Source organism: Acanthaster planci, linkage group LG03, assembly GCF_054643075.1.
Source record: "Acanthaster planci isolate LZ-2023a linkage group LG03, COTS_SCS, whole genome shotgun sequence".
Taxonomy (NCBI): domain Eukaryota; kingdom Metazoa; phylum Echinodermata; class Asteroidea; order Valvatida; family Acanthasteridae; genus Acanthaster; species Acanthaster planci.
The window spans coordinates 25,420,070-25,432,995 of record NC_141779.1 but is presented as its reverse complement, the minus strand read 5'-3'; the positions used below and the strand labels follow the sequence as shown (position 1 = coordinate 25,432,995).

Below are 12,926 nucleotides of genomic sequence, written 5' to 3'. Positions count from 1 at the left end.
TGATGTCTATACTCATCCTCAGACGCACTTCATCCCCATTGAGTTTGTACACACACAGTGGCTTGAAATAATCCATGGAGGTTGAGCATGTGTGTCTTCAACAGCTGTGGACCGTGACTGAGCACAGTGGTTAATATCACTCTGTGACATGGTCTTGGAGTTTGGAAAAAAAAAGAATGACCACGCGGTAAGAGATATCATCCAAATCTCAAAGAAATGACCAGCAAGGGTTATTATTTGTGAAGTCCAACTTTGTAAAGGGCTTTGGTTGTGGCATCTTGTCATATTAAAAAGTCATTAGTTTCGGCTGAAAATCATACTGTACCCAGAACAAGAGTGAATAATACCGTTGGCAATGGCTAACAATAAGACGTGTGGAAGTTATGGTATCATTCACATACAATCCCATCGCCAAACATTTTGCAAAGATTTGTCTTCAGATCATTACAAATGGTCCCATATGCTTTAGGAATAATTCATGATTATGCAAAGAAGAGCCACTTACATGCACATATGCTGTATGCATTTGTGAATAGGGAAATACAAATACACACACTATCCACATTGAATTGATAGTCACGTATAGTTTATTCCCAACATTATTTCCTGTTTCTGAATCACATGACAATAGAGAGAGAGTTACCAATTTGATGTTACTATTTTCTCTCTCCATAAGTTATTCTCAGTTTTCTTTTCTTTCTCAAAACAAAGGCAATAAAACATTTCTAAATCACCAACAAATGGAAAAACCACTAAAAATGGCCTTGATGTGTTACCGTGTATTGAAACCAGCAAACATAGCACTGAACATTCAGTATTCAGATTTACATACTGTAAGTACACATACAATGTAGCATCCTTATCTAAAAACGGACAATCTATGTACAGAGTAAACTTAACCATTTTGTACAACTGTAAGTTATTTTTAGGTATATTATGTAAATAATAAAGTATTTTTTGGATATTAAAGGACTTAATTTAGATAAAACTATTGGATTTTTTGTAATTACTTTTGTAATAGTACTTGTAACTAATTTGGATAGACTACTTAGACTTACACTGGTCCTTCATAAAGAGTCGGTCATTATGACGTAGGTACATGTAGCTGCACAATGTACAAAAAAACTGAACGTGAAGTTGATACAATTGATTGGTTGGTTTATTTTGTTCATACTTATAGATTATAGGTCTCATTTGAAATGATACCTTAAATAAATGTGTGTGGTTGTGTAAAAGAATGTTTTAATTACGGCCGATTTTGCTTAGTTTTAGAAAGACGTGCCCCTTTTGCCAAAGAGTTTCAACAGGTGCTATTGCGGATTAATGTTCATGATGGTATAGTCGCCAGGTCCCTTATTTTGCCACTTACTGTGAAAACCAATGAGACTTGACAATAGGTGGTGGTGGTGGCGACTCTACGGTCACAGATATTTTGTTTGAACAGCCCAAATATCTTCCAAAATACAACACCCAGATCTTCATCCTATGGATGGAGTCAGTGGTATCACATCCGAGCCATTATTAGGCTGTATTGTTACTCTCAATAGTTGAGAGTACAGGAAATGTGTGGGTGCTACTCTCAGATCACACCGTACAAACGGTTATTATGACCTGTGTGCCACCTTGAAATAATCACATGATGCAAGAGTATACTCCTGGCCTTGTACTAACATACTCGACCAGAGCCTAATGTTACCTGGTGCTTGCATCCCAGTTTTGTTTAGGTAAGAATATGCTGTTGGTATACAGACTTGAACTTGGGATGATAAGAGAAGCATCTTTGAAAAAAAATTGTAATTTATTTGTATGACAGTAGGATTTGGACACTGTTCTTACTTCAAGCATCTGTTTTTACTCAGCTTCCAGATTCAGCTCTAAATGGTAAAAGAGCAGCGCATGTATGGATGTTGAAACTCCAAATAAGGATGTCTAATCACATAGGCTGAACCCATCAAACTCTGTGAAGATCCATTAAAATCTAACAACCAGGGTAGTTTAGGAATCACTGTAAGTAATACTAGTCCCATCAGTGGATTGATTGAACTACATGTATGAATCATGTGGGGGTAGATTTGTTGTTTTGTAGGAATTTGATAGTTATGGGTAGAATCATGGCAGAAATTGCATCATGCTGTGACTCAGATGCCGAGTTTGTGTTAATGAAGAACGATTGTGCCCTAGCCCCTTGAAGGTATCAGTGTCTTTTGTTTAGGACAGATGAGTTGTGGGGACAAAATTTGTCTTAAGAACAATTAGTCACCTTAATAACTATCCTTCATCACATATATTCCCCATAACAAATTATTCACCATAATAACTATTATTCAAACATGCAGTCCCCATAGTGCAGTGCCATTGTGTGTTCACTCATGTTTGATTAATGGTGTTCCAACAGCCTGCCATTTAAAGGTGCCTTTCCATGTGCATGACAACACTTGCACCACATGGTGATTTTGACAGCCGAACGCAATGCACGCATGTTTTATGTTAATGGAATCGATTTCGTGTCTGTGAAAGTAAAACGCAATGCACCCAAAAAGGGTTCCTATGGAAATGTGCTTTAATACCAACAGTGACCCATTTTCACAGCTTTGTTTACCATAGAGGAAAATGTCTACACTAATCATTGACATTTTGAACAGGTTGGGAGGTGTCTTTGCTTGAGTATTTGTATGAATCATGGAACTTGGTACTCTACATGTGCTTGCATGTATGCTTCCACACTACCTGTACATGGTTAGTTTGGAATTTCTATACCTCACAGACTGGAATGTGGACAAAACCTTGTGTGACGTAGGGCTTTGGTTGATTAACATGCTATTGAAAAGCTAACATGCATGCACATGCTTTAAGTTTCAGATCTTAACCAAGTGAATTTTGCTGCAAACATTTGGTGACACAAAGTTTGCTTAGCTTTCACAGTTACCTGAAGTTTGAAGAGGCCTCAACATAAAGCTAAAAAGCAAACAACTCACTGTCTAACAATCATAAACACACAATTTTCCTTGGGACTTTTTGTGAAATGTAGCCGATGATTTCCAAGCATCCTTATCGTTATGTTGCCTTTGATTTCCCAGATAACCTTTCCTAAGCAAAACTCCTGCACTGCTCGCGTTAATTTCAGTCAGTCCGCAAGGGTAGCCACAAGTATTTCATACATTCTGTTTCTGAACACTTTGGACGTAAATGTTACTCAATTTCAAAGATATTTTTGTACTTTTTATGTATGCGGCATGCATCATTGTTTCTAAATGCTAACCTTGATTAGTGTGTGGAAATGTGTTCGATATAAAGCACATTGATGCGTCCTGTGGACGTACTTACTTAATGGGACTTCTTTAAATGTGTTCAAAAAGTCGTTACTCAGTTGTGGTCACCTGCTTTGGAAATGACAAATATTAGAGAGAATCATATTCATAATATACTAGTTGACTTTTATTTCAACAAGCAGCACTGTAAGTCATGACAGACATCTGAATCCAGTGACATTTCCTCCAAATTGTAAATGATCTCAATTATGCTAGGTTGTTGAGTATTCATTTACATCAAAAGCTATCTTCCTCCTGTTAGTAACCACTCATCATTGGTAGCATTATACGACAAGTGTGTATAGATGAGGCTATTCATGAAGTATCTCCCTTTCATCTCAACAGATTGTGTTTCTGTGACCAGACAAATAATTCCTCTATTTCTAGCCATGTGGTGTTCTCTATTAATTCACTGTTTGTGTTTCATTTGAATGCTTGTGAATTGGGTATTTGTTACACTAACCTTCAGAGAGAGCCATAGGGTAAACTTTTGATGCACTGAGTCTGATGCAAAGGACAGCATCAGAAAGGAATATCCAGTGTACTCATTCAAGTACATGTATAGCATTAGACAAATGGGAACTTTCATTGCAAATGAGCATAAAGCCAAATTTAATTCAAATTTGAGATCTGAATATTGTGCTAGCAATTAGTAGTCAGGTTGTGGCATGCATAAACATACATTTAACAAATGAAATGAATCCTCCATTGAACAGATGTTTGGTTTTGATGATGATGATATATCAACTCCAAACACCCATCCTGGTATATATGTAAACTAGCAAGACTTGAGTTTTAATAACTAGTCATAGTTGTAATGAAAAGTGATATACAAGTATACATATTGCAGTGAATAATTTCATGTTATCAAACAAGGAAATGACAGATTCAATTTTTTTTAATTTCAAGTTTAGTCATTCATTATCCATTATTATCCTATCTGTACAGTATCATGTAGAAAAAAAAGACAGATTCAGGCTTGGCAGAGTTAGAATGGCTTGAGGACTTGAGTAAAAATGTTGCCACTTGGCATACATGTACATGTCCCGATAACTATTGTTACGTACAATCTGGAATCTTGCATCAGTTCAATTTATTGTACTCGATTCTGACAAGTCTGAGTTGCTTTGCCTTCGGATGAAATCATCTCAGAAAGGAGTACAATAAATAGGCTCCAGAGTTAAGATTGTGCTGATCATTACAAAGAATGTACCGTTGCAGGGTTCCCAGCATTTCACAATAAACAGAATGTCTCTGTTTTTTCCTCTAGTTTTCCTGATTTATTTCAAAATTCCAGGATAGTTACATGTATTTTGACCCATTTCCACAAAAAACACTATAGTCAATCATTCTCTGAATACGTTGTTTGGTCAGGAAATACCGCTTTCTCTTTTGGGCCAAATTCGTTGACTTTTCTTTGATATGAGGCATTTTTATCAAATTCCCAGACTCTTCCCTGACTAGAAAAACAGAAACTCATTTTCCAGGTTTCCCCGTTTTTTTTAGAATGGCTGGGTACCCTGCATTGATTTACTTCATTTTGGTGAATTTAGCTGGTTTCTGGAGGGTTACCAACAACATCTAAAGGTCAGTTATGAAAGAGGTTTATAAATCTCAGGATGAAAAATGGGGAAGGAAATTAACAAGGCAGTTGATTTCTGAGCATTAAGTGTCATATAAAAGGACACACTAGCCATCACTTTGCATTCAAATTTTGCCAGCTAAGAGTGACAAAAGTCATTTCATTTATCCTCTTCGATGACAGGTGCCAAGATAGTACTTACTGCACCACAAATATTGGAAATTGTACAAACCTGCTGTTAAAATAATCATACATTGTATCATATCACTGCCAGATATAATTACATCTACCATACATTGAATTAAAACAAAAAGCAACAGGCTGACTTTGAATATTAATGATATAATGTGTATACATTTGGGCTATAAATAGAAATGATGTAATCACAGATTTATGGTCAGTAACTTGCTATGATCTGTATACATGTACACGTTGCTGCATAGTTTTTGTATACCAGCGGTATTGGTGTTGAAACCTCTCCATTCATAGTTGGTGAGGCAGTTGTTGCTTCAATTTTGCTCAGGGTTTATGCATTTTACAATAAAAAATGTTTTGTACGTAAATAACTAGAGTTTGAGAGTCATTTTTTCTTTCCAAATGAAGAAAATGTGGCTGTATCTCATCACTTTAGTTTGACTGACGGGAGAACATGCAGAGTTTTTGCAGCTGTTAACCACAACTGCGGCTTCCATAGGGACAGGTATCATTGCTAACCATAGCCAAGTCTTCAGATGCAGCCTATGGCTTCCATAGGGACAGGTATCATTGCTAGCCATAGCCAAGTCTTCAGATGCAGCCTATGGCTTCTGTGGCAGGGGCCACTATGTATAACTTTACTCAGCCAATTTTTTGTTGCATAAGACTGCTCCTGTGGCAAGTATGCTTGGGGTTGGTAATCCCCCTCTAGGAGTGCACCCTCGCAAAAAGGCCCTAAATATGTCTGCTGAGCTCATTAATAAAAGTTATACACTCAAAATAGTCTGTATTAGAGGGTCCTGAGAGCCATGAAATTGAGGAATTGGAGAAATATGGCACTGAACCCTTGGCCCGGACTCTGGGCTTCAAATATTCTGAGCAATTTGGATGCAGTCAGGTCCGAAAATGGCACTGTTTGGCTGTTTTGCAGAGGGATTGTTTTTCAAAATGACTACTTTTCTGGGCAGGGACATTTTCTTCATTTTAGGGGTGGTCTGCTTCTGGTGAACATTTCTCAAAAATTCATTGGTCAACTCCCCGAAAAGTGAAAGGAAAATGAAAGGGGACATGTCGATCATCGTATTTCCGTGCAGCCTGGACATCTGTGAGAGTTGTATTTTTAAAATAATTGCAAAGTGGGGGATTTATCATTGCCGTCTATGGGAATTTATTTGTAGTGGTGCACTCTATAGGCTATAAGTGTAAAATAAACTTCCTGTCTGGGACCCAGTCCACCTTTCCAGTAGGGCCATGTGGTTGTACCCTCATAAGCAGACCAGCAGCAAGAGAGGACACAGGCACCACTCTTTCTCTTCCTTTTCTTTGGATATTAAAAGTCCGTCTTAGTCTGCAAGGTCTGCTACAGGGCTTGGTAGTTGACACTTCAGTTTAATGTTTTTGTGATTTCTCAAATACTGTTTGTTTCTTTTCTTTTTTTTTGACTTGGGTTTTGGTTTACTTGTTCTTGGAGTTTTGTCGCTAATTTTTAAGGTCTAGTTTTGGCTTTGGGTTTTTCTCTTGGTTCGGTTCAAATAGTCTTGATTTAAAAAGTTTATTTAGAGTCTGGCTAAGGTGTAGTGTCAAAGGATTGGTCTGTGTCATCTTTTCTTTTTTTGTTAACAGATTTACCCTTATCACTGTTGGCCAAGTCTTTAGATGCAGCCTGGGGCTTCCATATACATAGGAATAGGTATCACTGCTAGCCATAGCCAAGTCTTTCAGATGCAGCCTATGGCTTCCACATACATAGGGACAGGTATCATTACTAGCAGTAGCCAAGTCTTCAGATACAGCCTATGGCTTCCATAGGAGCAGGTATCATTGCTAGCCATAGCCAAGTCTTCAGATGTATCCTATGGCTTCCTTTGGGACAGGTATTACGGCTAGCTGTAGCTAAGTCTTTCAGAAAGAGCCTATGGCTTCCATAGGGGCAGGTATCATTGTTAGCCACAGCCAAGTCTTCAGATGCAGCCTATGGCTTCCATGGGAAAGGTATCACAGCTAGCCGTAGCTAAGTCTTTCAGATACAGCCTTTTGCGCGGTAACGGATCATGATCAGTAATCCATCGTTGATTCACTGACGCCAAAACCTGCCTAATGGATGTGGCAAACCAGTGATGGGCTCATTGATCGAGATCCAGATCTGTTTGAAATAAACTAGCCCTCTTCTCATGTAATAAAATAACTCCCTTGAAAAGTGTATTCTTCCTTCCGTAACATCTCAAAATGAAAAATGTTTCATAAAATTCATTTTCTGGCATTTCATTGATCATTCCAGTAATTTTTTGACTTGATCGAAATGTTTCTTTTGTCTCCAATGCAAAGAATTGTTGACAAATTCACTGGGCAAATAAAGGAAGGAATATGTCAGGGAAAGCAGGTGGGTATGACACACACCAATGCTCCACTCGGGGTGCGGAGCATACATGTACCTGCCATGTTGATGTTAAGCTTGAAATCCTCTTGAACCTTTGAGGAATTGCTCATGAAGTTTTGTCATCAAACATTCCTGAAGGAATCATCTTGTTGCTAGGATAGCATAGCACCGTGGAGATGTGACTGGATCGAAGAGTCGGACTAGAGCTGCACTGTGTATACTGGTCTGCATGGAGGGGGAATTATCAGATTACCAAAAGGACAAAACTCAGTCAACCAAGCAAAAAACTAGGATGTGAATTGTTTTTGTAATGCCTCAGTGCAAACTGAATATAGAAGGCACTGAAAATCATGCATTTCTTCCTACAGGTACCTGTTAGAGACAAAACTGGCAAACTGGTACAATGGGTGTGGGCATCTTAAAGGAAATGACAAGCATGTGTACATGAAGCACGCCTTTGTCTTTTTCTCTTCTTATTTCAGAATAGAAGATAAACAGACTTTTAAAAATGTTTCAGTTACAATTTCTTGACCTAAATTTAGGAAACAACATTTTTCTCATGGGCATTTTCTTTCAATTAATGGTAAATCTTGAACCCCACAAATTCAACATGTAGCTCAAGGTCTGGGGGAAAAACACATGAGCTACTTAACTGTGAGTCTCCTGAAATAATTGAGCATTTGGATGGTTAACCTTGGTTGTATCAAATTCCCACAAAAGCAGAAACCAAATACATGTACAGTATGTATGTTTGTGTAATGATCTACCTCACTGAATTTCAGGAAAGGGATATGTCTCTACTTGAAGGATGAAACTGACTCCAACTGACTCTAACTGATTATTTCTTCCTTTTGTTTTCAGTGAGATAAGACACCAAAAAGTTAAATAAGAAACACTGGAAAGTAAAGTCATTTTCTAGGCCTAAATGTCAACCACAGGCATCAGTTATCTTCAACTTCACTTGTAACAAGATGAAATACATGTGCATTACATACGTTTAGAAGGTAACAAAGTGACTAATTTTTCCCCCTTTTAAATAATTGATTTTTCACCTTCAAACATTCCTAATGTGAGCTGTGTGTTGCAGAGACAGACAAAACATTACCTGTTCCTGAAGATAGCAGAGCCTGTCTAGTAAGAAGAGGCCCTCTATAGTTGGTGCGAGGGCCACTCTGAGTTGATTGAGGGCTTGAAGCTGGTAGTAGTAAGGTTGAAAGCGTTCAGCATAGGTACAGATCTCTGCATCTGAAAGCTGTTGCAAAATCAGAATTGAATTATACCTGGTTTTGTTAAGAGATGAGCACAATAGGCTTGTTTTGTACTTCTGCTTGATTGGAGGCAGTAAAAAATGTACATGTTACAAGGAATTTTCACCCCAACTGCTAAGAAGCATTTCTGAGTAGTATTATAAAAGTCCAGCTTGAAGCTTTGGATAGGCCCAATCTTTCTACAACAGACACATCCATTTCTGTCTTTAATTTCTGCGTTTGCCCTGAAAAAGATTATATACAGAGCAGACCAACATGGAATGGTGAAGAGTGAAACACAACTCACCTTAGAATCATCAAACTGGAGTTTCTTGAGAGCTTTTCTGGCATATTCAAGAAAGGATCGACACTTTGGAGCGAGCTTTCCAACATTTTCCGATCTGAAGAAAAGTGACATTTTTGAAATATCATTTCACATCATGTCATATCACATCCGACAGAATACCTCACAAACCCATTTCTTTGTGTATACCATTATCCCCACACTATACATGTACAGTCACTGAGCCAAAAGACGTACCCTAAAAACATAACAACTGTAAAGAACAATTTTCTGTCTTTCCAAAAAATTTTATGCACATTTACTTTACAAGTACAACAGCATAACCAACATACTACTCAAAAATGTAAGGACCACTTTTTTCTTAACTTGTAATCTTTTTCCAAGCAACGAGTTGGGTCTAGTTCTTTAATTTTTTGTTTGTCTAGATAGTGTTCTCATTGGAATAAAATATTTAAAATTGTTTCAAAACATCAAATGCACATTTTCACCAGTAAAATATCTCATATAAAAAGGACACATACACACAAAATAAAAAGTGGTCCTTAACTCTTTTTTTTGAGTAGTGTACAATACATGTGGATCTCATTTCATGAACAAATCTCTATGATCTCCTAGATACAGAGATATTGCCTAATGTGTGAGAGTTTGGCAAACACCTTGTAGGGAGTCTATAGTGGTCTTGAAGCAGAACCTGAAGCACACTTCGATAGAACAGGCCCATAGCAGGCACTATTTGAGATGTGGCTATTCTATCTGCAGCCTGGAAGAAAGACCACACACACACAAACAAAAGAAACTTTGGAATATATTTTGTACTTGGGTACTTTTGTATATCAGTCTTCTCTCGGTGTTAAGCTTGATGCTCAGAATAAACCTGGAGCCCATCAGTAACAATGGACAAGAAACTAAGAGTCTACACAACACAATACATGTACAATGAAATACCAGGGGAAGGCTTTAAAATCAAAACAAAACTAAATCTTGGTATCTCACCATACTAGCAAGCATCCGTGCAGGCCTATTTATCTTGGTGCCCTTTGACCTAAGGAAGTGACTCATGGGAAATCCACACAACTCTGGTTTAGTCTCAAGGATGGTCCAGCCCTCTGTCTCAAATTCCTCTGAAAGTCTTTGGTAACAGCAGCCAACATTGAGGAGCACACGAGCCGTATCATTGTGAACAAACAGACGTAAAGTTGAAGGGGCCAGATCACCACATGTGTGGAGGCCGACCAACATAAATGGCTGAGAAAAGAAAATAAATATGCTCAACAGCCATCAGAATATAAATCTTCCATTCTGCATGTAGCAAGCAAGCTTTAATGACTGTTGGATTAAGTTAGGACTAGGACCTCAATCACTCCGTTGCTCAGAGATTACTTCCAGATTAATTAACATGCAGCATTACCAATTACATGTACATGTACATGCACATGGTACGTATGTATACATGTAGATACATGTGCATCATCAGGTACCAAAACTGGTAAATAATTTTGGACACTCACAGCAATGTCTTCATTTTCTCCCCAATGATTTGCGCAATTTGTTCTTTCTTCAAAGGAAATGAAGATGTCTCTCGTATCAAGGGGCTCTTCCTGTGGTGATCAATCATCCCATCTACATGTACATGTATTTATCCATTTTCCATTCTTTCTGTCTTACTTTGAACTGCTTTAACCTTGTAGCTACATGTAGTTGTCATAAAAAATTTTCTACTAATAAACTTGATGAGTCTAGTACTTTGAAGCTGCCCAATGCATACTCACAATTTCCTTGTCCTGTTCAGCCTCCTCTACATTTTGAGATACCATACTGGTGAGAGTAGTGCTTGGTTCAACAAAGGCAGTAACCGGATAGAAACGAGATCCATTCATTGTTGCATTACCATTTCCATGGCATGGGGAATTGTTAGAAGAGGAATTCCATCCTTCTTGAGTTGCTGGATTGTTTTCTTTCTTGTCACTATCAGAGTTGTGATTGGTTTGATTGTATTCACACTTGGGTTTGTTTACCTCAGCTGGGCAATCATCATCAGAAAATAAATCAATCATCTGTAGATGCTTACTTATTCTCATCTCATGACTGATGTCTGATGCCTCATTTGATGTCAATGTGGCTGGTGATTGGCTATCAGACTGCTGTATATTCATAAGCCTCTGGTGTACATCATCAAAAGCACTTTCTGATTGGCTGATGCGTGACCAATTCACCATATGACTTGCTGAAACTTCAGATCCTTCTGATTGGCTATTGCTTTCATGCATATTCACCAAAGCCTGTGATCTACACCGATCTATCTTCAACGAAGTGTCAGACATCTTGTCTGAACACTTCACAAACTTTTGTATTTCCTTCAACTTGTGAGTTTTTGTAGTAAATTTTTCCTTGAATGCTTCTATTGGATTTTCTAATTGGCTACAGTTTTGCTGGGCATTCATGCTATGCCTTGAAATTCCCTGCCAGTTTTTCTGAAGCTTGCAATTTCTGTCTATGGCACCATGTGTGTTTGAATCTGAAGAGTCAATTCCAATGACATCTAATCCACATTGTAAAGAGAGATACTGTCCAAGATATCCTTTGCCACTGCCAATATCTACTACCTGTATGAGAAACAAAATCAAACAAATTTTATTGCTTTTTCTTTACAATTGAATTTAAAAGATAAATGACTAACTGTTGAAAAAAGTATGTGCACACTTAAACACCATACCACTGGCTAAATATCCTGTGGGTTGCAGAAAATAAGTTAATAAATACATGATTTTTTTCAAAGGGAGACAAAAGGTGCATACATACATGTATTGTGCAACAGCAACATTTTAAATAAATTTTGTGTTCAATTTGTTTCCCCTTTATCCAAATTTCAAATCAATGTGTATCATACAGGTACACACTGTATGTCATGTACACAGGCCTGGGGATTGTATACTTTGGGGCCTCCAAGTTTTTTGTCATTTTAATCTTGCAAAGCGGGCAAGTCCTTCCAAAGAACAAAGGCAACACTCTCTTTATTGCGCTGACCCTATTTTCGGAAATTTCAATAGCATAGAAGTCATGTACATGTATTATCATCTTGGAAAGCAAGGGTACATATATGTACCATTAAATAAAAATTTTCTTCCCCTAAACTATGTCTACATAAATCATACAACATGTACATCATGTACAAGTATGTCATGTGCATATATAACCATGAATATAACATAACCAATAACCCCATAATTCTTTATTTCCAAGCCAGATAATGCAAGACAAATCATGCTACATGTAGGTTAGGCATGTTAGGCCTACTTACCTTTTGAACCTCATGTATCAAGGCCAATTTGGCTGCAAAGCTTGCCATCTCTTTAACTTCATGTGACTTTTTAATGTTCATTAAAGCCCTAGGTTGCACTAGCTTTACTGTTGATGAAGATGACAACTCTTTGTCTTGAATCTGACTTTTTCCACTTCCCAGTTCATTTAAAACGCCATCCACGTTACACAATACATTGGTATTTTCCAAGCGATGTTCCAAACACTCTTCGATAAATAGGTGGATTGCAGATAGTTCTCTTTCCTTGTCATTTTGGCGTGGCAGGTGGCCTGTGGGGAGGCGCGCAATCTCCCCTTCTGTAAGGTGAATGATTTGCCTGGCAACGTCGCCGAAATGCGGGACGATTATGCGCTCCCACATTTTCTCCGTGAAGAAACTAACTGTGTTCACTATTATAACCCATTGGTGACGATCTACGAATGAAACAAATTTTTCAAGTGTTTCCTCAACCCTCTGACGGTTCGCACAGTTAACTGCGGAGGCCATTGTAGTGGTACTGCATTAATGAGTTGATCGTTGAACCCGCGTACCCGCTTACTTTACCTGACGATGGGCGCAGCCATATTAAAAATTGCATGATGGGATATTTTCTGT

General features: G+C 38.0%; 1 protein-coding gene across 2 annotated transcripts; it reads right to left on the bottom strand.

The window, feature by feature from the left end:
* Positions 1-3,413: 3,413 nt before the first annotated feature.
* LOC110981072 (putative methyltransferase-like protein 25) lies at positions 3,414-12,898 on the bottom strand. Of its 2 annotated transcripts, XM_022238294.2 has the most exons (7): positions 12,312-12,898; positions 10,783-11,616; positions 10,007-10,258; positions 9,670-9,773; positions 9,017-9,110; positions 8,568-8,714; positions 3,414-7,687 (listed from the first exon to the last, which is right to left on the bottom strand). In XM_022238294.2, exons 1-7 carry the CDS (start codon positions 12,816-12,818, stop codon positions 7,604-7,606), a joined length of 2,022 nt encoding a protein of 673 aa, XP_022093986.2. In that variant the 5' UTR covers positions 12,819-12,898; the 3' UTR covers positions 3,414-7,603. The 2 variants fall into 2 exon arrangements, with proteins under 2 accessions (XP_022093986.2, XP_022093987.2); XM_022238295.2 differs by lacking the exons at positions 3,414-7,687; positions 9,670-9,773 and having other exon boundaries at positions 8,576-8,714.
* Between the last annotated feature and the right edge of the window lie 28 nt (positions 12,899-12,926).

Coding starts and splice junctions, on each gene's coding strand:
- LOC110981072 (XM_022238294.2), bottom strand. CDS start 12,818: ATGGCCTCCGCAGTTAACTGTGCGAACCGTCAGAGGGTTGAGGAAACA. Junction 11,617..12,311: donor TGATACATGAGGTTCAAAAG/GTAAGTAGGCCT, acceptor TTTCTCATACAG/GTAGTAGATATTGGCAGTGG. Junction 7,688..8,567: donor TCTGCTATCTTCAGGAACAG/GTAATGTTTTGT, acceptor CCCTCCATGCAG/ACCAGTATACACAGTGCAGC.